Below are 27695 nucleotides of genomic sequence, written 5' to 3'. Positions count from 1 at the left end.
GTAGCTCTGCATGGGGTTGCTGTGGCCAATGTGCAGAACCCGGCACTTGGATGTGTTAAATCTCATGCCGTTGGACTCTGCCCAACTGCCCAGCCTGTCGAGGTCCCTCTGCAGAGCCTCTCTACCCTCCAGCAGATCAACTCCTGCCCCCAGCTTGGTGTTGTCAGCAAATTTACTGATGATGGACTCGATGCCCTCGTCCAGATCATCAATAAAGATGTTAAAGAGCATGGGGCCCAGCACTGATCCCTGGGGCACACCACTGGTGACTGGCTGCCAGCTGGATGTGGCACCATTCACTACCACTCTCTGGGCTCGGCCCTCCAGCCAGTTCCTAACCCATCGCAGTGTGGTCCCATCCAAGCCATGGGCTGACAGCTTGGCCAGGAGCTTGCTATGGGGAACGGTGTCAAAGGCCTTGCTGAGGTCCAGGTAGACTACATCCACAGGCCTCCCCACATCCACCAGGCGGGTCACCTGATCATAGAAGGAGATCAGGTTGGTCAGGCAGGACCTGCCCTTCCTAAACCCATGCTGGCTGGGCCTGATCCCTTGGCCATCCTCTAAGTGTTGTGTGATTGCACTCAGGATGACCTGCTCCATAATCTTTCCTGGTACTGAGGTCAGGCTGACAGGCCTGTAATTCCCTGGCTCATCCAACCGGCCCTTCTTGTGGATGGGTACCACGTTGGCCAGCTTCCAGTCAGCTGGGATCTCTCCAGTGAGCCAGGACTGATGAAAAATAATGGAGAGTGGTTTGGCCAGCTCATCTGCCAGCTCTCTCAGCACCCTAGGATGGATCCCATCTGGTCCCATGGACTTGTGGGGGTCCAAGCTGCTGAGGAGAGCTCCTATCACTTGCTCATGGAACAAAGGGAAACCATGCAGCTCCCTGGCTCCCTCTGCCAGTTCTGCAGGCCAGCTGTCTGGTAGACGTTCTTTCCAGGTAGTAAAAACTGAGGTAAAGAAGGTGTTAAGTACCTCTGCCTTTTCCTCATCCTGTGTTACAACATTTCCTTCTATGTCAACCAAGGAGTGGAGGTTGTCCCTGCCCTTCCTCTTGCTATTAATATATTTATAGAAGGACTTTTTGTTGTCCTTCACATCAGAGGCCAGTTTAAGTTCCAAATATGCTTTTGCCTCCCTAATTTTCCTCCTACATGCCCTAGCAACCTCTTTAAACATTCCATGGGTTGCCTCACCTTTCTTCCAAAGATGATACACCCTCTTTTTTTCCCTTAGTTCAATTAAAAGTTCATTACACAGCCAGGCTGGCCGTCTGCCCCGGCGGCTCCTCTTCCGGCACATTGGCACAGCCTGCTCCTGAGCCTTCATCAGCTCTTTCTTGAAGCAGGTCCAGCCCTCCTGGACCCCTTTATTTTTAAGGGCTTTCTCCCAAGGAACCCTCTGAATTGTTTCCTTGAGCAACCTGAAGTCCGCCCTCCGGAAGTCCAGAGTGGAGGTCTTCTTGCTGCCCCTCTTAGCTTGACTGAATACTGAAAATTCTATTATTTCATGGTCACTGGCCCCTAAACAGCCTCCGACCACCACATCACCCACCAGCCCTTCCCTGTTGGTGAAGAGGAGGTCAAGCAAAGCCTTGCCCCTGGTAGGCTCACGCAGCACCTGGGATAAGAAGCTGTCCTCCATGCAGTCTAAGAACCTCCTAGACTGCCTCCTCTCTGCTGTGTTGAGATCCCAGCAGATGTCAGGCAGGTTGAAGTCGCCCATAAGGACAAGGTCAGGAGATCTTGAGACAGCCTTAAGCTGTCTATAGAATGCTTCATCGACATCATCCTCCTGGTTGGGTGGTCTATAACAGACTCCAACCAGGATGTCTGCCCTACCGGTCTTCCCTCTAATTCTTGCCCACAAGCATTCAACCTGATTGTCCCTAATCTCTAGCTCAATGGCATCTAGTGCCTCCCTGATGTACATGGCCACCCCTCCACCCCTTCTTCCTTGTCTATCTCTCCTGAAAAGCCTGTAGCCATCAATTGCAGCACTCCAGTCATGTGAGCTATCCCACCACGTCTCCGTGATGGCAACTACGTCATAACTTTCCTGCTGCAACAAGGCTTCCAGCTCCTCTTGTTTGTTTCCCATGCTTCGTGCATTAGTGTACATGCACCTCAGCTGGGCTGCTGGTTTGGCCTCTGACCCTAGCTTACTGCCCCCAGACTCTTGCCTGAGGGGACTAGTTTCAGCCCCTCCCCCCTTCGAAACTAGTTTAAAGCCCTGTCGATGAGAGCTGCCAGTTCCCTCCCCAGAATCTTTTTACCTTTGGGGGACAGGCCATTCTCATATACTGTGACCTTTCCCCTTCTTTGGGACAGATGTACTCCATCTGTTGCCAGGTGGCCTGGTGCAGTAGAAATTTTACCAAGATCAAAAAACCCAAAATTCTTTTGTCTGCACCAGCCTCTAAGCCACTTGTTGATTATGGCTGCTGTCCTGTTCCTTGTGGTATTCCCTCCTGCAACTAAGGGTATTGAGGAAAAAATTATTTGAGCACCTGTCCCCTCAACCAGATCTCCCAGGGCCCTGAAATCATTTTTGATAGCCCTGGGAGTTCTGACTACAACATCATCATTCCCTATCTGCATAAGTAGCAAAGGATAATAGTCAGAAGGCTGTACCAGCCTGGGTAGCCTTCTTTATGGCTTAAGATCAGGTTGCTCAGGCCTTTATTCCAGTTAGGTCTTAAAAACCTACAAAGATGGAGACTACTTAGGCACTCTGAGCAACCTTCTCTACTGTTCAACTGTCCTCATGAAAAATTTTGCCTTTTATACAGTCAAAGCATTTCTTTTTTCAATTTATGTCTGCAGCTTTTTATCCTTCCATCATACACTGTTATAAAAAGCCTGGATTCAGAGTCTTGATTGCCTTTTCATAGACTTGAAGGCTACAACTCTTTGCTTCTCAGGGCTTACCAAGCCTAGCTGCCCCAGATTGCTTGTAGGACATGTGCCTCCTTATGCCTTGCATTTTTTATGATGCAATTTTTACTGATATCATCTTTTCTGGCAAAATAAAAGGATAAGGCAATGCCTGTTCCACAGAGGAGAGAGAGCTGTGGATCAGGAGAGGGCAGTGAATGTCACCTGCCTTGCAGTGGCCCTCAGTATGGTGTCCTGCAACATCTCTGTGTCCAAGGTGGGACATAGGTGAAAAACTAGATCATCAGGCCTGAAGATTAGTGGTAAACGATTCATGTTGTACTTGGAATCCATATTTCTGTTGAATTCCCTAAGAAATTCTTCTGGGACCTCTCCTGCTTGATATTTTTATCAGTGACATGGAGGACCATATACAAAATGTCCTCTTCAGTCCTGTGGATGAGACACCAACTCAGAAGGTGAAGCCAATATTCTTCAGTGTAGGGTCAGTGTTTAGAGCAATGGACCTAGAAAGGTTAGAGGAAAGATCCAACAGGAAACCTCATGAAATTTAAAAAAGGAAAAATGCTAAGTTCTGCACCGTTGGTTGGATAAATTCTCTGCAGTTATGTAAGCAGAGCCTGCCAGGCTGGGTAGCTGCCCTATTGAGAAAGTGCCTGGGTCCTGGTGGACATAAGTTGAGCCATCAAGGCATCCTGACAGTGAGCAGTGTATGGAGCTGCATCAACAGAGCCATAACAAGTAGATAAGGTGTGCTAGTTTACCACAGTCTTTTCCCTACAACACAAAAGTAAAGTACCACACATTTAAAAAAAAATCCAGATTGAGATAAGATTTTTCCTGAGTAAATGAGATAATAATACAGTGCACAATTACCTTAGCCTATTTGCAGCAAAAGCACAGCAGAAAGCAGCAGCAAGCAGAAGCAAGCGAGTTAAACCACTGCATCCTTTCCTCTCTGCTGCCATCCCAGCAGAAGAGAGCCAGCACCCAAAAACCTCAGAACTCAAAAGCAGGAAGAACAGGAAGCCTCTCATGTTACAATATGAACTTCAAGCTCCGTAATACTTGGCTGTAGTCAGAACTTTCATTTTGAAGCTGGCACAGCAGCATGGGATTGAATATCAGCAACGGATTCAGTTTAACCCATGACATAAGGGGAGTGACTGTTCCCTTTTACTTGGCACTTCGTAGACTGTGCCTGAAATATTGTGTCCAGTTTGAGCCTTGCAGTACGTGAAAGATGTTTGTAAACTTGAGTGTGTGCAGTGAACAGCTACCAAGATGACCAGGGGCATGGAGCCATGTGAATGATGAGCCTAGGGAAGCTTGGCTTGTTTCATATGTAGGAGAGAAGACCTTGAAGTCTTCTAAGAAACTGCATTCCCAATAGGGCATCACATAAAAACAGACCCCAGTTCTTCACTGAGGTGCATGGCAAGAGACTTGAGAGATGGTGGTTGTAAGCTGGAACAAGGAAGGTTCTGTCTAGATATGAGAAAAAAAATTTCGAGGTGAGTGAACTGCGCATGACGTAGGTTGCTTAGAGTTTTCCATGGAATCTCTATCCTTGCAAATCTTTAAAATCTGCCTAGAAAAAGCCCACAGCAACCAGACCTGAATTTGCTGTATCCCCTTTGAGCAGGAAGTTGGACTTGGTTGACCATTAACCTTGTCAAACAACTCGATTATTTTGTACTGAATCCTGTCTGAAAGGGAACTGAAAATGGATTTCAAGTCTACCCCGCTTAAATTTATTCAGGAGGGGTTGCAAGAACAGAGGGAAGTAAAATTCTTGCTGACTTTTGGTGGGATTAAAACAAAAAGACAATTGCTGTTCATATTGCAAAGCTATGTTGAAGATTGTCAACCAGAACTTTCCCTTCTAGAAACCTGGAAGGAGATGTTGCCCTGAGAAGCTCTGCTGCTGTCTATACATACTGCAAATCTCGAGGACTGTTTGCAGGTGTATCTCTTGAAGGAACCTGTTTAATTGAAAGGAAAGAAACAAATCGCAAGTAAGTTCACTTTGAGTCTAGAAGCTACAGTGAAAGAAGAGAGACAGAATGAACAAGAACACATTAATCTAGGAAAAAAGTGCTTTCTGAGACCATACTGTGCTGAGTATAGAGTTCCTTGAGGGGCAAGGACATTTCAATTTAGATATCTTTCAATGGGTCTTGAGGTGCTGCTGAATGTTTAGAGATTAAATACCTGTGGCAGGTTAACTTTGGCTAGCCACCAGCTGTCAACCAAGCTCCTCTGTCTCTCTACCTCCTTAATGGGACGAGAGGATTATAAAGGTGACAACAAGCCCATGGATTGAAATAAAGGCTGGGAAAGCACTTGCCAACTCAGGCAAAAAAAAAATCTCTAGGGAAATGTAATTTATTGCCATTTAATAAGAGAGTAAGATAATGAGAAATAGGAACAAATCTAAAGTAAAACATTTTCACTCCACCCCTGTATCTTCCAGGACTCAACTTCTGTCCCAGCTTCTGTACTTCTCCACTTGAGTGACATAGCAGAATGGCGAGAAGGGGGTTGTGGTCAGTTCTTAACACTTTGTCTCTGCCACTGCTTCCACCTCACAGCCTTGCCCTGCTCCATCACGCAATCCCTCCCATGGGAGACAGTCTTTCATGAACTTCTCCAACATGGGTCCTTTCCACAGGGTGCAGTTCTTCATGCACTGCCCCAGTGTGGGTCCTTCCCATGAGGTGCAGTCCTTCAGGAATGGACTGATCCACCGTGGGTCCCCTTTGAGGCTCTGGCATAAAACCTGCTGCTGTGTGGGCTTCCCTCCATGGGTACACAGGTTCTGCCAGGTGGCTGCTCCAGTGTGGGCTTCCCACAGGGTCACAGTCTCCTTCAGGCATTCAGATGCTCCACTGTTGAGTCCTCCATGAGCTGCATGGGGTGTTCATCTGCTCCACCATTAATCTCCATGGTCTGTGGGTGTACAGTCAGCTACACACAGTCTTCACCACCAGCTATCTCCATTCAAAAAAGTGAGGTTACAGTGTTCCCACTCAGGAATTTTACTGCATCATTAAAGAATTTATGCACATGTTGCAAAAGTGGCATGGATTTCTTCAGTTTGGTGTGTGCTTAGCTTTCAGATGATCTAGCTGATGCACAGCACATGACCAGGAACAAAATACTACTGGTGAACAATATTTTGAAGTAAGATGATAGGTTTAGATATCCAAGTTTGCCACAGTTACTTGTCATTCCAAATTTACAGTGTTGAACTAGTTCTGTCATTTCTTGGTAGGTAATCAGTAGTGGAGTTGCAGGGCTAGGGATGGGGGTAGAACATTTGCACAAGATGAATTTATCTAGACAATGAAATGTAATGATGATCAAATACCTGGCATCTTGTCTTTTATGTCAGGTTTTATGGGCAGGATATTCGTGCTAGTGCCATCTTGCTTGGTGATGTGCCTTTTCCTGCTCAAGCAGAAGATCTGTATGAAACTCTAGCATCCTTCACTGAAGTATATGAAAATGAAGAGCAAAAAAATAATCCAGGAAAAGCTGTAAGGGAACAAAGAAGGGTTTGTGCACCTCTTTTTCACATAAGCTTTTTCTGTTCCTAGTCTCTGGTAATACTGATGTTCACATGGCATTCTTCTCTGTTGGGTGCTTAAAGGTGTAACACATGGCAGATACTACATGTGAGTAATACATTTATTCAAGTATTGCCCTGGTAGCCTGTTTTGGACAAGAATGGTGCTGATTTTGCTTTGCATCCTCTAGAATAGCAAATTATATCCTTGTTGTTATAATGGCTCATAATCAAACTCTGAGATGATGATTCAAAATTTTGTTCAACTATTGCTAATCAAGGCAGTCTGCAAATAGTGAGCATACCAGGTTTGATGTGTATACTCTTCATTTTCTGTTTCTGTCTTTCATTTAAGCAACCACATTTACAATATCATTCTAAAGACTGTAGAAGATACTTTCTTGTAGAAGTTGGTGTTACTGATAGCTAATCATTTACTTTCATCTGTGTTAACCCCATGGTGAGTTACTTTATCGTCATGTGTATGTCACTAGTTCATTGGTGTGCTTCTTGGGTATGTAGAATTGCAGTGGAGAAAGGGTGATTTATTGTTTTTTTCAGTGTAACTTGATGTATTTCCAGGTTAAAAATTGCAATCTACTTCCAGGTGTAGTGCAAAGTTTAATAAATATTTGTACATTTTAGGTAAATGACCCACCAGCTAGACCATCATCAAGACCAGAGCCACCTAAACCCACTGTGAGACCAACACCACCAGGTTAAAAACTTTTTGATAACAATTACAACCTTTTTTCTCTGTGTAAAATTACAGCATTAGAGCTAATGAACGTTATGCAATTTTTATTCTTGTAGCTGTCTCTGTAAAAATATTTTGTTAACTCTCTTCCTTGGACAAACACTCAAAACATGTTGGGATGTTGCCATGAGCGATAAAGGATAAAGGTTTTGTTTATTTTACATTAACAAACATTTTCTCTCTGACAGATTTGCTATAAAAATAGTGTTTGTATAGTTACAGAGGCACGTAATAGTTCTGAGGAAGCATTCACTTGGTAAAATGAAACTTCTTAGTAGAAATAACAGCCTGCCTGAAAACTGCTGGTCCTACTGCTAGAAGCTTCTGGTTTCTAGAAAACTTTGTTTCTCTTTTAGGTTGCTTTTATCTTTTAATACATGGAGATCTTACAGTAGAGCGGAGGTGGCAGTTTTGGCATTGTAACAGTTTGTCTACTTAAGTGCTGTTATTGAAAGTAAGGTTTTACTGTCTAACTTGTGTTGTTAACTTGATTTATTTCTTTGGACAAGGATATAAGGCAAAGTCCTTGATGCTTCTATACTACTCCTTAGATAACCACAATCATTTTGTAACTATTGGACAGGTATTCAAAATCCAGTATATGAAATATAACAATATATATATCAGTGTATCATACAACTTAATACTTCATTTTCCCTTTCAGCCAAAAAGAATACAAACAAACTTTATCCTGAACTTCCAAATGATTATGCTTCTGTGGGTAAGTACTAAGCTTCCATATTTTATTAATGCAGGAATCTTGGAAGTACTTTGGAAGACATCTAACAATTTCTGGACATACACATTTTTCTTTACTGTCTTTGTGTTAAGATGAGATTTGGGTCTTACATGCTTCATGAAAATACTTTGTAAATGTGAGTCTTATTCCCTGACTTTCAGCAGCAGTGGTTTTTTTCTGAACGGCAAAAGTTTTTTTGCTTTATTCAGTGAGCTTGGAAATGCACTGAAAGTAGTTAAGCTGTTTTACATTACCACCTAACTGAATTGATAAAGAAAGCTGATATATTGAGCTTGTGTCCAAGTCCTTATGCAAGGTACTGTAACTCCTGTTTTAATTAAAAAGTGCTTCCACAGGTCATCTGATTATGCTGGTGTAAACACAGATTTCCATTGCAGTTATACTCCTTCAGGGTTTTGTGCTGAGTCAAGGTAACTGCATTAGACTACCAAGATAGTACTTGTTTGTTGTTCTATTCTGATTCTCTTAAGCTTAAAGCAATTTCAAATCTAATGGGAGAATCGTACTCTGTACTGTTTGCAGTGTAACTCTTGAACTTTGAGGCCCATCGTCCGGAAGGTTGTGGTGCACTGTAAAAGATATATACATTAAAATATATAATGTGTATAATATATATAGTAAGATAGGTATATTATAAAAATGATTATGTTTGCTTGACTGCTGTAGTGTGGTCTCTCACTAGGAGTCATCTTGAAGAGGTAAAAGACTAACAGGTGTTTCAAATTAGTGAGATAAAGTATTTCTCTTATAAAATACATTGTCCAATTTGATAAATAAATGTTTTTATGGTCTCTGCTAGGATCAAGACTAGGACATTTCATATTGTATGTGTTTGTGTGAATATATGCACAAAAATTGCCTACACCACTAGCAAATAAAATTAAACAAAAGGTCTCTTTTTTTACTTTTGACAATGGAGCTAAAATCAGGCTTGATAATAGATCACAGTGAGAAGTCGTCTTCAAGCAGAGTAAGCACTGTGATGTAACACAGCACTTAAACTCTCTTGTCTGAAGGGCAAGATCACAACTGTATTTTTAGTTTCTTAGTGCAGGAAATTAGATATTTTAATTAAAAATTAAGATAAATCATGCATCATTGTCTTTGCATTCTTCTTCATAGCTTCTCTCCATACATACTGCTGATGTTCATGCCTGTTGAAGGGACCAGGATCTTTAGCCATGCTGTTGATGTGCAGATCACACTGAAAATTTGCTAATGTGCTGTTGGACCACAAAAAGAATGATGTCTCTAATGATATGTACTCAATAGATGTCATCCACAAAGAAAAAAAAATATATATTGAGTCTTCTGGCCCTTGAAACTAGACTTTCCCAGTCTTAGAAAAGCCCTGACCAACTTAAAAGGGGTTTCTAAAACCGCAGGAAAAACTTGCACACACATCTGCTCTATTAAAGGCAGTGTTCTTTCTTTACTGTGCGAGTGACAAAGTAAAAAAACCTTCTGTAGCCAGCTATTGATGACTTTCAGGATTATTTGACATAAAAATACAGACTCAAACCATTCTGCAACTGAGTCCTGAAACCTAATGATTTCTAGAAATACACAAGCTTATCTTCGGAGTGCAAGAGGCAGTAGGGTATTGTGTAAATGACACTTCTTGCAAGAAATGTTCTCTCATGGTAATTTTTTGCCTCCCTTGCAAGCTTGGCATGGTACATTTTGCTTTCTACTGCAGATTGTATTTCCATAGGTAACAGTGCAAATGATTTCTGAATCCACAGAAGTACGTACTAAATTTTTCTGAAGGCTAAAGAATTGTTCCTACCAGAGGGAAAAATTTAAGGTTGAAGTCAGTTGCTATGAGTGTATCAATACTGTAGCCTACACTGATGTTGATGGGAGGCTGGAAGAGAGCTGCAGTCCCTTTCACGTCAGTAACAAAGGGTGTATTAATGCTGGGTGATAGAGTAGAAGAAACCTTAAGGCCGTACATCCCATCAATAATTTCTTCCTACCTGTTTATAGTCCAGATGATTTCAACAGAGCTGCCTGGCAGCTATAGCTTGTACTAGCCAATCTTTACTGCAGGATTAGTTGGTACAACGGATGTTCTACAGCCATCTGAAAAAAAATCATTCAACATTTTTTGTGTTTTTCCAGCTTAGAAAGAAAAAGATAACTAATAGAAGAGTACATTAAAATAATCTCTAGGAAGCTACATTGTAAGTATAATGGCTGGTACAGGGGCTTCGATGTTGAACAACAAGCTTTTCTAGGTTGCTAGTAGTAAGAACTTGCTTTTGGGCAAGGAGAAGGTAGGTTGGCATTGTGTTTCAAGGCTTTGGTTTTGCAACAGTTAGAGTAGTAGTAGAAAGATTGAAACGTTAATTCTCATTAGGTGGAAGAAGAGCTAGACTTGTAGATGAAACATTTTAATTATTTGATGTGGACCTGAATTATCTAGATAGGTAATGTAATATAATCTATTTCAAATGCAAGAAGAATGTTAAATGAAAAACATGTTTTTCTGAACTGATAATGTGATACTTCAACTCAGATGCAAGTAGATTGTTTTCATGTAACTGAATCATATTTAAGGTAATGCATTTACTTGTAAAATGAGGCTCAGTAATACTTTAAAAGGTTTCTAGACATGTATTTTTTCAGAGAAACTTGAGAGTCTGTATATGAATTTTTGTTTGTACATTATGGGAGGATTTTGTGACCAGTTAAAAATGTAAATGTTAGCTAAGCCAACAGAATTATATGGACTAAGACATCATATACTGCTTCCAAGGTAAAAACCTTCTACAAAAATAGATATTTTTGCATCTTTTGCAGGGTAACAGTGTAAATTTTAGTGAATCCACCTCCTGTTTCTTATTTTACTTGTATGCCTCTTCTGTAGCTCAGTTGAGATTTAATGTTATTTTTAGAGCTACTACCATATAGGATAATACTGCATAGACATGGAAGGTAAAAGGAATCTAAAACCTGTTGGTTTTATGGATAGAGGAAGACTTCATGGTTCACAGTGAAGAGGAAAATGTATCTTGCTTTTCAACTGGCAATGGAATCATCCATGGAAACATGATTTATCTCTGTTACTGAGCCTTGCTAATACTTCAGAAATGTTGCCCCTGGGTCATTTTCATGGACTGTACACTTTGAAAAGTTTGTTCATTAATGGGGCTATGAATAATCTGCTTTACCTGATGGGGTGCTGATAAAGGAAGCTGTTCTTTCAGCTGCATTTCTCATATTTTCCTGTGATGTTTCTATGCTCTTAGTCATTGCTTGCAGATAAGGAAGTTAACTGGTTAATTAAATTGTTCTCCCACTGTGGTTTCATGAGGAAGTGGAGTAGCCATTTTTTTATGGTGAATAAAAAAATACTGATCTTTTATAATTAACTAAAAAATGGATAAAATAATTAAACCAACAAATTCAGATAAAGGAATATGCACATATCTCATTTTGGGTGCTATGAATGTGTGCAGTGTATTTGGAACTAAAAATAAATTTTAAAAAACCCCACTTTTCATTTCTCAGTTCCTGAATTGCTTCCAGGGCAGACAGCGATTTGCTCTAGGATCAGATAGAACTGTTTTACGTTATAGTCAAGAACCCTCACCAAGCTGGGCAGTAATCTCTTCCTTCCATATTATAATTTGAGGAGGAACTCTGGCAGATTATAAACTGTAAAATCAATAAGACAGCTCAGTGTGACAGATGTTTGTTTTAGAAAATTTTATTGAGTGTGATGTGCCTGTCATAAAACTTCATGACATTGTCTGCTAATTTAGTAAACGTGAAGAAGTTAACCCCCTGGAAAGAAACTAAAGGACTTTTTATTTGTTTGCTTTTAAGAGTTTTAGCTAAGCTTGGTCTATTTTCGTGGCTTGTGGCATGTTTATATTTAGTTACCAGAAAAATAAAACATCCATCTGGTGGTCCCCTCCAGTATTAATTTTCTTGCTATTATGAGCTCTTTCTTAATACTAACCAAACCCAGGAAATCCCAGGAAATTATTTTTGAGACTATTTTTATCCCTGATTCACTTTTACTAGGATTGTACTATTACCATTGTGAATGTAATAAGTCAGATAATCAAGCTGCTTATGGCTTACATTGTGGCAAGCTGAGAGGAAAATATGTAAGCATGCAGGACTTCACTGGTCATACTGAAACAAATATCTTACTGTGTATAATCAGCTAACTCAAAATACAGCAAGGCACATAGAGATTGAGGTCAGACATGCTAGGATGAAATTGAGTTCGTTCTGTTGTGTGCATGCATTATCAGAGAGCTGTGATGCTAAATGTGAACCAGATATACTGGTATATCTGATCTAATGTGGGGAACAGTATTTTTTTCCTTACCATTTTTGAATGGCTTGTAATAAAAATTAGGAAATTAGAGCAAAGTCATACCAAAATCTCGTGCTTATTCTTTAAGTGTAAAGCACCACTAAAGTAATGATTCTGATTCACATCAGTAAAATGTTAAAAGGTACAGGTTAAAATCTTTTGTTTGAGGCCTTTGTAGAATATACTGCTTAATTTTTAGCATGTTCGTGAAATACATGCATTAAAAGCTGTTTCAAAACTGTGTGGTGCATTACATAGTAGTAATAGGACAAAGGCACATTTAAATTGCTTTCCTATCTATCTAGAAAAGCCTTTGGGAGTATAGGAGCCTCTGCTTCATTAATACTAATAGAAGCCAAACAGGAGTTTTAAGTACCTCCAGGAAGTGATAGATATACAGGAATTATATCCAGACTGCAGCAAAATGCCCTGTGCTTGATTGACTTGAAATGAAAGCTAACACCGATCAAAGAAATGGAGATTGTTTTGCAGTATCTAAGTGGGAAGGTAAAATTCTGATAATAATTTCCTTTCTTTGGGAATTCATTCATTTTTACCCTGATGGAACGACCACTTTAAATATTTTTTCATGAGCAGTAAAATTAAATGCTATGGTTTCCCCACAAAGGATGTGTTCTTTGTTATGGAGGAACCTGGGGACCTGCATCTACCTTGGCTGTGCTAGTTCAGTATTACATCTTGCAGATGAGACACCTGGATATTGATGATTGAACCAAGAAACCCATCCACATTTTCTGGGAAAAACTGTCAGTTCCCGAGCATAGGAAACTATCAAGAAATAGGAGATCTCACAAAAATAAGTCAATGAGGCAAGCACTTATATAAACTAAATTAGTATGACAAATAACCATTCTAGAAATGGTGTCACAATGCTTCTACAAAAAGACACAGTCTCAGGAAACTTCTTACCTGTTCATGAGATCTGGCAAAGATTTCATTGAGGATTCTCTGGTTATATTCCATTTGGTTTATCTTTCTCATTAACAGTTGTGTTGCCACATTAGGCAACCGTCACATACTTTTTTCCTAGTTTTTTGTTTCTTCAAGATGTTCAGCTGGAAATGAGCTCTGCTTATGTGGAAAGGAAGTGAGGTAGTATTAATCCATTCATATGCTGTGAGCCTTGCATGCCTCCCTTTTCTGTTAGAGATGAATCTTTGTGCTCTTAGCAGATCTTTTGCTATATTTTACAAGGAAGATGTCTGAAGAATATAAAAAATAAGGAAAGGGAAAACTCTTCTATAAGGAAAAATAAAAGGGAAAAAATTGCTTTGGTACACAGTTTCCAGTATTAGTCCGTGCCATAAGGTTAAGAGTGTGTCTTCCCTACTCCTTCCACCAGTTCTGCCATTTGTCAGCTACTGCAGAAGTATGAGGAAGAATTTGAGAGTAGTGCTGCAGTTAGATTTGGAGCAGCAGAGAAAATTTGGAGTTATCATTGGGGTGAAAAATCTGCCTTCTTGTTCATTGGACAGTTTGGAGTTAGTGGCCAAATCCCATCTGCAAGGCAGTTTCCTCATATTAAACCAAGGGTGTTTGTTTGCTTGTTTGGTTTGGTTTTCCCCAGAAGAGTGGTTACTATAAGCTTTTTCTTTGAAAGAGTATCTACACATTCAATATTTCAGTTGAACTAAAAGCATACATAGCATTGCATCACATTCATAAAAGTATGAAGAATACTGTCAATTCCATACTTCAATTTTAGCTGACAGTTGCAGAACTATTTGATGCTTCATTTCATGCAGTTTATGATAACCACATCCTTTTTAGCCAGGCTGATGTAATAACTATTGCTGAATATTTGGCTGCGCGAGCCTGGGAAGCACAATATGAACACAGATTGGGTCACAGTGGCAGTCCAGGACAATTCACCCTCACGAAGGGGTGGATGCTGCAAGTTGCAGAGTTTGCACTGATTAGGCTATCAGTCATGGATTTGTGTTGTTTCTAACTTTCTGAAGCTGTTCTATGCTTTTTTCTCCTTTCTCCTACTAACTTTCTCCTTCTACCTTTCTTGTACTAGTTTACACTGTGGTCAAATGATACAGGATTGGGACATGGGACACTGAGTGGAAGTACAATTGCTTGGGCCACTGTTAAGACAGACGAAGGGAACATCTCTTGGTGGTGGAGTCACCATCATTGGAGGTTTTCAGGAGGAGACTGATGGGGTGCTTGGTGCCATGGGTTAGTTGTTTAGGTGATGTTGGATTGGTTGATGGGTTGGACGCGATGATCTTGGAGGTCTCTTCCAACCTGGTTTATTCTATGTATTCTATGTACCTCTGGAATACTTTTTGAAGTTCTAAACTGATGGAGCCCATGGTATAGGCAAAGTTAATTACTGATTGTAGAGTAACGCAACAGCAATGAGAATAAGTAATCGTGGCAAGAATAAATCTTAGCATAAATTCCAACAGACTCTGAGCTCCTTAACCCAACTAAAGTTAACAAGGGTTTTGTATATATTGCAAGTGTTAACATAATATAAATAGGTTATCATGGAAGTGCTAAACTTTGTATTAAAATACTTAGGAGATACCAGCATTTTTAACAGAAAGCTGTTTCTGAATCTTTTTTAAAATGTTTGCAACTTGTTTTGGGTTTTCATCTAAATCACTTTTGTCTCATGCTTTCCTGTTCTTCAGCTAAAATGTTTTTTTTTGTCTGGTAGTAGTAACCTCTTCCATCTGAATTTTATTCTGTGAGGCTCGTTTTCATTTCCCATTGAAAATGGGCTTTCTGTTCCTGGTCATCCTGTTCTTCATCCACTTGCAAATACTGGTGATAAGGATTGTCAACAGCACTTCAATAATATTTATAATAATATTATTTTGTGTATCTGAGACAAAATACTTCTATTATTTTTAACCATTTGTTTTTCCCACTGCAGAGATTTTCTCCATGTGAGGCTGAAAAAAAAATAATTTCCGTCAATATCTTCACAAAGCACTGCCCTGAATAACTGGCTTGGCTTTACTGCCTTTTCTTTAGTTTTTCTGAGGCTGTAGCTTGTTTCCCAGACTGGGGTAAAAGCTAAGACTTGCATCAAGTCAGTGAGCTCACCTGCCAATAACACATTTGCAGGACTTTGGATTTGACAATACTGGGATTTGAGAAGCAAGATGCAGAAAGTGTATTCAGGTTGAGATGTTAACTCACCACATGTAGATGAATCATGAGATGCTTGTCAACATGATAAATTGCTCCTCAATGGTCAGTTTTACCCTGTACAAAACATTGCTCAGTTCTCATTACTGTACTTTTCAGAATACGAAATTTATGCTTAGCATTGCATCTCAGCTTTTGCATTATCATTTCAGCACAGGCATTATTCGCATTAACGTAGCCTTGAATATAATAAAATCCTTGACATTTATGTAGTTTATTTGACTATCTCAGTTTGAAAGAAAATTTAAATGTTTTTTCAAAAGGCAGAAAAATCCAAACAGTAATCAGCAAAAGTACTGTTACAAAATTGACTCTTGCAAGCAGAAGGCTGAGGTTTTTTATATCCTAAATATCGAATACATCCACAGATGCTTGACAAAAAAGGCACTTCTTTAATGCAAAAGCTGAGTATGCCGAAACAAAGATAGAATGCATTCCATCAGCAGATGAAGATGATGATCCAGCATGTTCCCTAGTAGGCCATAAACTCAAAACCAGTGAAATATGTTTCATACTGAATGAGATTAATTTGCATAGTAACTTTAACTTAAAATATAGTCAGATCTGTTTCAGCCACCAATGAAACCACCAGTTTTGTTTGCTAGACTGTTCAGACATAAGCTGGTGACATGGAAGCTGTATTGAGGTGGTCCATATCCAGCTCATGTGGAAGAGGTCAAAAATACTTGAGCCTGCCTGCAGCTGATTGATGAATTTCTTATCTGTTGAAGCTCTGGAGCAAGATTGAGGGTACTGTACCTTGTACAGAACATCTGTGGCTAACTTTGCTTTGTCCTATCTTAAACAAGTATGAAATACAGAATAGTTCTTTACCAGCTATCATCTCTCTGTTAATGGAGAACACAGTTATTAAGTTATTCCAGGAATCAACTGGAGGGCTTTGTAACGCTGGAAACCTGGACAAAGTACCTGGTTGAAGTAATATGTAAGCTTAGCTTCAGAAAAGAGGGGTTTGCTGTGTTAGTTCAAGAAGAAGAAGAGGGCTTTTGGGTTTGCACTCCTTTCCAGGACATTTAGTACCAAGAGGTGTTAAAGGGTGTAGTTCCTGGGATGATACAGTCCTTCTTTGATACCATCCAAGGGACAGACATAAGGTCTTCTGTATGTAGGGATCTTCTTTGCCTGTAAGTGATCATAGAACAGAGCAAAGCAAGTGGTGCCCGCCTTTCCTCTTCAGAGCAGGCTTGTGTAACTGCTAGCACACAGGCATTTATCTGGGCATTTAAAGGGGGTTTCAGTGAAGCTCAGTTACCCCAAAAAAATCTATTCTCATTTTCTTAGTTATGAAGAAGGAAATGTTTTCAATGTTGAGAACCTTCAGTAGCCTTTTTTTCAGAATATAGAAAAACACAAGTGGGTTTGTTTAATTACCCAAACCAAGGCATAGTTAGTGGCAAAACAACAGCTAAGGCAAGAGATTAGTTGTTCTGAGTGTGATTTGCTGAATATCGTGTCTCCTGACCTTTGATCAGATGAGCATTATTGGAGATTAATTGGATCAATGGTGGCGTATGACATACTTCAAGTATCTGTACAGAAGGGTTTGTGCTTATGTCTGATTATAGCAGATTAGTACCTGTAGATATAAAATGTCAGCTCTACCGTGCATATTTAGGCCTTTCCAAACATCTGTTCAGTGAGATCTGAGGTGGTTGTTTTGTGTATGCTGAGGGTTTTTTGAGGTGAGTCTACATTTTAAAAACAAAATTAAAAAGGCCATTAAGGAAATTAGTAGTTTACTGTGGATAGGATATTTGAGATTTCACTTGTAAGATTGAACAAACACTTGGTTTGTAATTTGTTCAGAAACAGCTAAAATGCAACTTATGAGTAGGCTCTAGAAACTGAGATAAAACCCTGGCTTCTTAGGTTAAAGGCTGAGAAATGGAAATTCAGCACATTAGGTGGAAAAAAAGAACTGGTCTGTCCACTGGTGTGATTCAAGAACTAAAATTCTTTTCATGATTTCTAGTATTTAGGATACAGATGGGCTACTATTTTTTCTTTTTGAATGAGAGTTGCATGGACTTTTTTTTTTTTTCTCTCAAGTTGTTATTAGCACATGTAGTATTTTGTTGCCATACAGGACCTGAACAGCTAATTTCTTCAGAAGGTCCCAACATGTAATGTTCAACAACATGCTGCTTCTTTTCTCCCCTTTCCCCACCCACTACTGGCTCATGTTTTATCTTGTCATGAGGAATAAAAGCCATGACATCACTTCTCTCTTCTGTCTGTAGTGTATGGCACTTCCTTTCATCCTCTCTTTGACGTTCCTTATTTCATTTCATCTCAAGTCTTCAAACAGACCAGTTGTCACTTGCAAAAGATGATGCTGTTTTAGGCTTATCACAAGGCATAGTGAATGAGAAACACTTACTGGGCAATGCCTATTCTCAGGCTATCTTAACTTTATAACATAGAGTTTTTCTGATTATCTTGAAATTGTAAACCAGTTAATCTGACTTAATTTATGTTCAACCTAGCTGTGAGCATGAGCTCAGCATCACCTTTCAGGGTCTGAGCCCCAGCTTTGAGCTAAAGTTCACATCACCTAAGTGGTATTTGTTAGAAACTACTTAGGAATGGTAAAGCCTTGGAATGCAAATATCATCAAACCATGGGAGTATTAATTGCGTTAAACTTGTACACCCATGAAGCGTAACAAAATAAAAGTATCCAGTGAACTATACTTAAAAGAGGTCTTAATGACCAAAATGCCAATTTTCCAAAAGTCACATGGGATAAGATTCTGCATTGTGTTTTCTATTATTGCATGAAGTCATAAATTGGATATTTTGAGGCAATGTTGTTTCGATATTTTATAACATCACTCTGGAAATATATTTTTTTTCTTTGTTTACATTCTGGCAAGTAAGTGATGTAGTCTATTTTAATAAAGGAATTACATCATACATGCAAGAGGTTTTTTAATTTGAGGAGATATCCAAAGCAGTTGTCACATACCTTACAAGCCGTGTATTTTTTGCTTCAAAAACAGAATCCTGTTTTCTGTTGCCATTTTTCGTTTCCATTGCCTTCTAAACTCTGGGAAAATTAGTTGTAACAAAGACTTTTTTTGTTGTAACAGAATGTTAGTGGTTAGAATTGACCTTGAAAGATCACCTAGTTCACCCACCCTGCCAGAGCAGGATCACACAGGAACACTTCCAGGTGGGTTTTGAATGTCTCCAGAAAAGGAGACTCCCCACCTTCTCTGGGCAGCCTCTTCCTGTTCCATATGCATGCATGTTCACAGCCAGGTTGCATGGGGCTTTGAGCAACCTAATCTAGTGTAAGGAGTCTCTGCCCATGGTAGAGGAGCTTTGGAAATAGCTAATCTTTAAAGGGCCTTTCCAACCCAGATAATTTATAATTCCATGTTATTAATAAACATATGCTTACATACTTCTGTAGCTTTATTTCTTCACGTGCTAGAGTACTTTTTCTATTTTCACAGATATTCTGTGTATTTGTTACTGTTATCTTGACAAAAATGAAATAGTTTCCATTGGGTTTTTTTCCTAGGGAGACAAGTTTAGTCAAATACATGCATGCATTCAGACAACTGGATTAATTCTAAGATTGTCTTCTTGAATATCTACAAAGTGTGTTCTTCAATTGTTTCTTTGCTCTAACTCATTAGAATATGACTTACTAGAATTATAATCAAAGCCACTGTTAAGTCACATATTTTGAATTTAAAACTAGTATTCATTCTTGTTTTAAAACTTCCTTAAAAGCTTGAGAGCCTTAAAAGACTGAACAGCTTGCAGGAAACTGGCATGTAGGAATAATTAGGAATTTCCTCAAAAATCCAGGAGTAAGCCTTTGATTTTGCCTGTGTGCATTCCCTCACAGCTCCATTCCAATCCTTCTCTGACTATTCCTGACAGAAATTCACCTAAAAAATTGTATCTCTGTAGGGCATAACGTTATGTTCAATAAAGAATTGTTTCCTAATATCCAAACTAAACCTCCCCTGGTGTGACTTAAGGCCATTTCCTCTTGCCCTGTCACCTGTTACTTGGGAGAAGAGACCAACACTCACCTCACTACAACCTCCTTTCAGTCAGTACTGACTCACTGGCGGTACTTTGCCTAATGCAGCCCAGGATGTTCTTTGCTTCCTTTGCCATAGCCACAGGTTGCTGTTGAATGAAGCTAATGGTTATCTTCCTCTTTAACATCTCCAGCTGAGGCCTGATTTTAGACTTCTTTTCTAACAGGGTAATTTGGGGCAAACATCCTTCAAGCAGTTTAACATAATTGATATATGCATACATACATGCTATTGGCACTTACAGTCATATCTTAGCAGGTGGTGTTGTCCAGACTATTCATTAGGAGTGGCCATTAAAATCTCCTGTAAATTCTTTATTGTTGCTGGTACTGAATATAAGTTTTTATTTGGAGATTTGCAGGACCCACTAATTAACCCAGCTCTTCAGCTTGTGTTGGATGCTTTTCTGGGCTCTAGTCACAAATTCCATACTCATCATTTCTGGACAAAAGCCCAGTGTCCCATAGAGGGTAAAAGGCTAAGATTTCTGTCTGTTCAGTGCTAGTTACGGCTCTCATCCTAAACCTATGAGCAATAACCGAGGCTTTCAATGCCTCTGAACATTGTACTAGTAGTAGTAAACTTTTTTGACACTTTCCTTTCTTAAGAACATAATGTTTACAACTGCCTAGATTCATGAGCTATTTTCTATCCGTTGATCTGTCTGTTGATTTGCTTTCCTGCTGCACAATAATTTGTGTGGGTGCTTAGTTTTCTAGTCTCCATTTAACCACTGCATTTAACCATTGCAGCTTTTCTGTAAGCTGACACTTTCTGCTGGAGCTTTTGTACCAGCACTGTACAACTTCTGCCATCTCACATGACTTTTAAGATTTCTTATGGCAGTTACAGTAACTTCACTTCTTTACAAAGTAGAAATTGCTATGTTGAATGTGTTGATCTTTCAGATTGACTTTCAGGTAATGAAAATTATAGCCAAAGTTTGTGCACGGATATTGAATGAGATAGACTGTTCCTACATTTACCTAGGCTGTCACATTTTCGAATGATGCATTGCGCCGCAGTAGAAACAATGTTATACAGTCTCAAGCTGTGCCAGGGGAGGTTTAGACTCGAGGGGAGGAAAAAGTTCTTCACTGAGCGAGTCATTCGTCATTGTAATGTGCTGCCCAGGGAGGTGGTGGAGTCGCTGTCCCTGGAGGTGTTCAAGGGGAGATTGGACGTGGCACCACTTGGTGCCATGGTCTAGTTGTGAGGTCTGTTGGGACAGGTTGGACTTGATGATCCTTGGGGTCTCTTCCAACCTTGGTTATACTGTGATACTGTGATAATCTGTCAGCTTCGAAAAAGCCATACCCAGCAGTCCTGTTTTGTAAGCACTTTCATATGGTTTAGATGAAGTCAGGCAGCAGCCATAGTTTTTGTTAGGTTACTGACAGCCCCACAAAATTGTGCTAGCTCTCTAACTGCTGCCGACAATCAGCGTATTTTGCAAAGTGAGCGTTCAGCAGTCTCACCACTTGTTGTAAGATGTTCGATTCACCCCAAGCACAGCTTCCAGGACAAGATGTAAGCAGGGGAAGATGCTTATTACGTTATACAGCAAAGCTATGTAGTCTGTCAGAAGGCACATGTGTCACATCTTAATTGGTTGTTTTCTACTGCCATGTGTGTAATTAAGGCATACAATAGGCTAAAATAACAAAACAATATTTTAAGGCATCCAACTAAATTCTGCCTAATTTCTCTCCTTCGGTTACAAGATGTTTACATTCTTCTCCGAGTCACAGGCTAAACATAGGCTTCTCTAATTCAAACAAAGGCAAATCTTCCCCATAGCCTTCCACAGCCTTCTCCTACAACCACTAACCTCAAGCACGTGAAACTCATTTTGCTTTTATTGTGGTGTCACTGGCTAAAAGCAGCACTTTACAGTTTTGTGATCTTATGGAAGAGTGCAAGCTCTTCAGCATCAGATTATTCAGTGGCTGGGTGATACATCTATGCCAGTAAAATTAAGTTTGGGACTCACAATTGGTCTGTACTATTCCATCTTCCAACTCATATTCAGTTTTTGTGTCAGTGTAATAAGATAAAATCAAGATGATGTAACATGCCTGTTCTTCTCAGAATCAAAGTGTGGGTTTACTAATACTTCAGAGGTTCACATTAGAAAGTGAAACTAGTGGCTATGTCTGCTAGTAAGTTAAAGAGTGTAAAGGCACAGGCCCAAGCAATCTAACTCAGTTGCCTATCTGGTTTTGTTGTTAGTAAGTTCCTTGGTATTACTCTCACCTAAGAACTTTCCCAGATAATTCATAGGTGTGGATTAGGAGTTACACCAGTACAGAAATAAGTAGGTAGTTTGAATGTGGCATTCCTCTTCTGATGGTGAATGTTTACTAGTGTATATGTGGCCAGTCTACACAAGTTGATCTCAAAGTCAAAGAAAGGCGCTGGCACTCTTCACCTGATTCATAGAAACGTAGCCAGTGTATCTGCTCTATAACAGCCTCCTAGAGAATACATTCATTCTGCTGTAAATGTACTGAAATCAAAGATAGTTTTATCACACTCATCACTCTGGGGCTGGTGCTGCAGCACACCCAAGAGGCTGTAAATTACCATAGTTTATACCTCATCAAGCCCTTAAGCCATAGCAGTAGTCCTTAAAAAAAGTTCAGATAATTATGGTATGTAAAGATAAATAAAAATGAAAGAATATCGTGGTCAGAGCAGTTTGTTACCCAGCATACACCATACTCCCGTATGCTAGAGCACTGAATATGTGTGCTGGCTGATGCACTAATTCATCTTCAGCCACAATGTCTATAGTTCAGTGTTGACCACTGTGTTTGTAGAAGTGTGCTGAATGTATTCAGATAGCATTAATTAAAGATTTTCTACAAAATAATTTGTTTTTATTCCAGTATGCATACTCATAAATCTCAATGATTTCAGTGTCAGATGCTGTATCTAGTAGCACTGTAGCACCATCTTGTGTGAGCTGCAAATGTGGTTTCAGTAGATTTATTCAGCAATCTGCATGTTGACTGCAATTTTGCTTAAAACCTTTCTAAATAAAACTGAAATCAGGAAACAACAACACAAAATAACTTGCCTTTATGTGTGTTAGATTCCATTACACTGCATTCATTTAAGATACATGTTTGTTAGGAAGATCCGTGAAAATACAAGGCATGGGGTGCTGCAGTCTGGAGGCAATAAATCTGTATTTTATCTAGTTTAAGCTGAAAAAAAAATTATACAGAATTAAAGCACAGAAATTAGAATATTTGTGAGGAATTGAATGTAGCTGTGTTATGGGAAAGACCTGCTTGGAAAGGTTAAGTAGGAATTGTTATGCAATAACTGGCAGGAATAAAGCTGGAAAATGCTTTTAAATTATAGCAGGTAACAAATGGGGCAAGTGCAAGTGTTCATTATCACAGAATCAAAGAATGTTATGGGTTGGAAGGGACCTTGAAAGATCATCTAGACCAACTTCCCTGCCAGAGCAGGATCACCTGAATAGGTCACACAGGAGCGTATCCAGGTGGGTTTTGAATAACTCCAGTGAAGTGACTCCACAACCTCTCTGGGCAGCCTTGTTCCAGTGTTTTGTCACCCTCACAGTGAAAAAGCTTTTTCCTTATGTTTACATGGAACCTCCTACACTCCAGCTTGCACCCACTGCCCCTTGTCCTATCATTGGACATCACTGAGAAAAGCCTGGCTCAATCCTCCTGACACTCACCCTCCTCAAATTTATAAACATTAATGAGGTCAGCCCTCAGTCTCCTCTTCTCCAAGCTAAAGGGATCCAGCTCCCTCAGTCTTTCCTCATAAGGGAGATGTTCCACACTGTTAAGCATCTTTGTGGCTCTGTGCTGGAGTCTTTCAAGCAGTTTCCTGTCCTTCTTGAACTGAGTGGCCCAGAACTGGATGCAGTATTCCAGATGTGGCCTCATCAGGGCAGAGTGGGATCTACTCAACCTACTAATCACACTCCTTCTAATGCACCCCAGGATGCCATTGGCCTTCTTGACCACAAGAGCATATTGCAGGCTCATGGTCGTCCTCTGGTCCACAAGGACCCCCAAGTCCTTTTCCCCAGAGCTGCTCTCTTACAGATCATCTGCCAACCTATACTGGTCCACGGAATGGTTCTTTTCCAGGCGCAAGACTCTCCACTTGTCCTTGTTGTACTTCATTAAGATTTCTTCCTGTCCAACTCTCCAGCCTGTCCAGGGCTTGCTGAACGGTAGCACAGCCCTCTGGTGTGTCAGCCATGCCCACCAGTTTTGTGTCATCAGCAAACTTGCTGACAGTACACTCTGTTCCCCCATCCATCACCTGTAGTGCTTTGAAGTTTCTGTGTGTTTGCAAAGATACATAGGCAGGCAGGCAAAAAGTGGGAAGGGAAGTGAATTAAATCAATTTTGTTGTATGACCAAATGGTGATTGGAGGCATGATTGTGGTGCATAAGATGCATTCCTATGCTTGAAAATCTCACACGTGTTTCTTTTAGCCAACTGGAGGTACTATTTGAGATTAAAAGTGGTAAACACTGAAATTCTGGCTAAAAAAAGTGTCAGCAGGAGTGGAGGCTGGATAATGGTATCCAAGACTTTAGATTATTTTAATACTGGTTCAGAAGACTTATGGCATGAATCCAACCCCAAATAAGGACTGAAAGAGTTATGTAAGAGGCTAGTAGAAAGCAAATAAAATACCACTCTGCAAGCCGAGTCACTTCCAGTGTATCAAACCATAATCAGTTCTTTCCACTAGCACATTTCATGTGTTTTGTTTAACATCCAAAATGCACCAAAATCCTAGACACTGGAAACTCTGGAATGAGAGGGGAAATGCTGTGGGTATTTCACATTTTAACATATTGTATCCTGAGTATTGATTTAAAATACAAATCAAATCCTTGCTTTGAGTTTTGCAGTTTCTTTGAAGAGAACACTGACTCAGAGAACATGTACCAAAATTAAAACCTGGAAGTGGTTGTGTTCTGTTCAGCAGTCTTTCAGGAAGCACTCACATTTTCTTCAACACACCACTTTTGTTCCCACTGTCTCTGACCATAGGAGGCGTATAGAAAAATAGCTGGCCTCTATTTTGTATAGGGTACTACTTTATTAGATAAACTGTAGTGCTAGTCTAGAATCCAAATTTCACTTACCCAATAATGTAGGGGAAATTGAGAGTGTTTTTCAACAGGGGTTTATATGCTCAGATACATTATTTTGGTGTCTTTATCACTGCTTTTTACAGAGATTTGAGCATCTTCTATTTAAGAACTTACCGTGTTTGCAATGTAGTAATGTCTTTTTCATTTAATTTCTTTCAATTTAGGTAACTCTTGGAGTAATCCAGTAGAAGTGACAGCACTTTATTCATTCGAAGGTCAACAGCCAGGTGACTTGACTTTCAAAGCCGGAGACAAAATCACAGTCACGACAAAAACGGACTCCCAGTTTGATTGGTGGGAAGGAAGAATTGGAGGACAAACTGGCATCTTTCCAGCCAATTACGTTGCCATAAGTAACAGCTAAGTTTCTATGGCAGAAAAAAAATTGAAGCAGTAATATATTTACACTGAAAAATATATTTTATCTTTTCAGGTTATATGAAAATAAGATTCTTGTTCAAGGCTACCTTATCACAACATTGAAAAGCATTAAATAATCTTAACTTTCCCTTAAAAGTATTTCTTAAATAAAGAGTATGTGAGTTTATGATGTTCTGTATTTGAGCAAGTTGCTGTATAAAAAAAACACTCCACTTTCTGTCTAATTTCAGTTCTGTCTTGCCATATGGATTTATTTTTTATATGAGGAAAAAATTACAATTTTGAACTAACTATGCTAAAAAAACCCACTGATCTCTATTGCATTATAATTTATGGTCTCTTTCTCTAATAAACACACTCAAATTTGCTGCAAACCCATGTTTGAATTGGAGTCATTTACAGTCACTAAGCACAGATACTGTTTTGCAGGTATGGCAATGGCAGAATAAATTGCCTTTAGATTTGGTTTTAAAAATCACTTTAGACATTGCAGTCTACTTTAGGTCTGGTCTCCAGTTTTTGTCCTTGTTAGGCATACAAAGACCATTTTTAAACAACTTTGTAACAGTTAAGCAGTTCAACTTGTCTGATAGTTTGTCTTAAATTGCCCTTATCTTTGAAGAATTCAAGCACTTGTAAAAGTTTGTTTAATAAAATGCATGGACAGTCTCTCCCAGAAAATACATAGGCTTATGGTGTCCCTTGAATCCTGTAAGAACTTATTCCACAAAAGGAAATTAAGAAAGAGAAATCTCTGTCTGGTTTACAAATGAGTTTGCAGAACTCTTCCTGCATCTTCCCATTTAAGGTTTTGCAATCTTTAAGGAAAAAGTAGCATGAAGTAAATTACAGAGTAAACAGAGTAAATTATTAACAGGGAAGATACTTCTGTAGGACCTATGTAGTTGTAACGTATAGCATGGTCATTCTCAGATTTCAACTTAATTTTGAGTATTTTTGTAAACCAGCTTCATTTTACAGATGCAGATACTTGAAAGTTAATATGATAAATAAGGGCAGAGGTGAGAATGAGACTTGGAGGGTTTGGGAACCAGTTTAGCTTCCTTCTCATTGCTGGATATGCTGGATTTGCCTCTTGTATAGAGTTAATGCCAAGATGACAATCATGTTTCTTCAGTCTCAGCTTTCCCAACTTGAAAGAGTATTTCAGTATGTTGTTGTTTCTTCTAATGGTACCATGACTATCAGGTAGAAAGTTAGTATGTGTGATCTTTCCAGAAACAAAGTTGGGAGTTGATCTGATGTTATGGTCTACCAAGGAAGGACATTGAGTTGCTGGAGTATGGCCAGAGAAGGGCAGTGTATCTGGTGAAGGGCCTGGAGAACAAGTCTTCTGAGGAGCCTGAAATTGTGCCGGGGGGAGTGGGGGGGGTGGGGGGGCGGTTTAGAGTGGATGTTAGAATAAAGTTGTTCCCCAAAATTACTTGACTGAAAGAGTGGTCAGGCATTGGAAGAGGCTGTTCAGGGAGGTCATGGAATCACCATCCTTGGAGACATTAAAAAACTTTGTAGACATGGCACTTCAGGACATGGTATAGTGGCCATGGTGGTGTTGGGTTGGTGGATGGGCTTTTGATGATCATAGAGGTCTTTTCCAACTGAAACAATTCATAGAATCATAGAATTGTTAGGGTTATAAGGGACCTCAAGGATCGTCTAGTTCCACCCGCCCTGCCATGGGCAGGGACCCCTCACACTAGATCCAGTTGCTCAGGCCACATCCAGCCTGGCCTTAATAGCCTCCAGGGATGGGGCTTCCACTACCTCCCTGGGCAACCTGTTCCAGTGCCTCAGAACTCTCACTATTCTATAATCTATCAGGTGCTGTTTAGCTTTAAGTTATCCCACCTGAATGGCAAGTTTAAGCCTAGTGTAGAGGAAGACATCATCATTAGAAAATCATTCCCTTTCACTCTAGACTAAAGCACACATTTTCTAGATAAATTGAAAAGGAGATAGGAGAGAAGCAATTAAATGCATTTACTACCTTTCAGTTAAAATCCTTTATATTATTTGCCTCATGGACAGGACAGATGTATGTGATATGTCTTCAGACAGAGACTACCACCAAATGGATCCATACTACCTGCAGGTATCTTTTAGAAAGTATTTTCCATCTAGTGGAAAAAGCTTACATAACTGAACATAGCTGCAGTGGAAGTGTTAACATAGGGCTTCAGAAACATTGTTGTAGCATATTGGTCAATATGAAAGGAGAAAGCAAATTCCATGTTTACCTACCTTTCATAGTTCTACCTTAACATGAGAAAAAGCTATTTTCACTCTGAGGAGCACTGGACTAGGCTGCCCAGAGAGTTTATGGAGTCTCTTTTCTGTAGAGACTTCCAAATTCTGCCTGGATACGTTCCTGCATGGCCTACCCTATGTGATCCTGCTTTGGCAGGGAAGTTGGACTAGATGATCTTCAGAGGTCCCTTCCAACCCCTACCAGTGCATGATTTTGTGATTCACATATTGCTTATTAATCAAGGAAATATGGCATTAACCAATATCAAGACTCAGTG

At 39.8% G+C, this 27695-nt stretch overlaps 1 protein-coding gene across 2 annotated transcripts in view; it reads left to right on the top strand.

Moving 5' to 3' along the window:
• Positions 1-25337, top strand: part of SH3YL1 (SH3 and SYLF domain containing 1) — a 40961-nt gene extending 15624 nt beyond the window's left edge. Inside the window, exons 6-10 of one of the 2 annotated variants that reach the window (XM_054179990.1) lie at positions 4793-4921; positions 6301-6445; positions 7120-7192; positions 7896-7952; positions 24933-25337. In XM_054179990.1, coding sequence (XP_054035965.1) covers positions 4793-4921; positions 6301-6445; positions 7120-7192; positions 7896-7952; positions 24933-25132 — 604 coding nt within the window. In that variant the 3' untranslated portion in view covers positions 25133-25337. Of the gene's footprint in view, positions 1-4792; positions 4922-6300; positions 6464-7119; positions 7193-7895; positions 7953-24932 lie in introns of both variants that reach the window. The other variant, XM_054179989.1, reaches the window with a different exon arrangement.
• Positions 25338-27695: the final 2358 nt, after the last annotated feature.

This window comes from Dryobates pubescens, chromosome 3 (assembly GCF_014839835.1).
Source record: "Dryobates pubescens isolate bDryPub1 chromosome 3, bDryPub1.pri, whole genome shotgun sequence".
NCBI lineage: Eukaryota > Metazoa > Chordata > Aves > Piciformes > Picidae > Dryobates > Dryobates pubescens.
The sequence above is the reverse complement of the archived record's forward strand: the minus strand, read 5'-3'. Positions and strand labels throughout refer to the sequence as shown.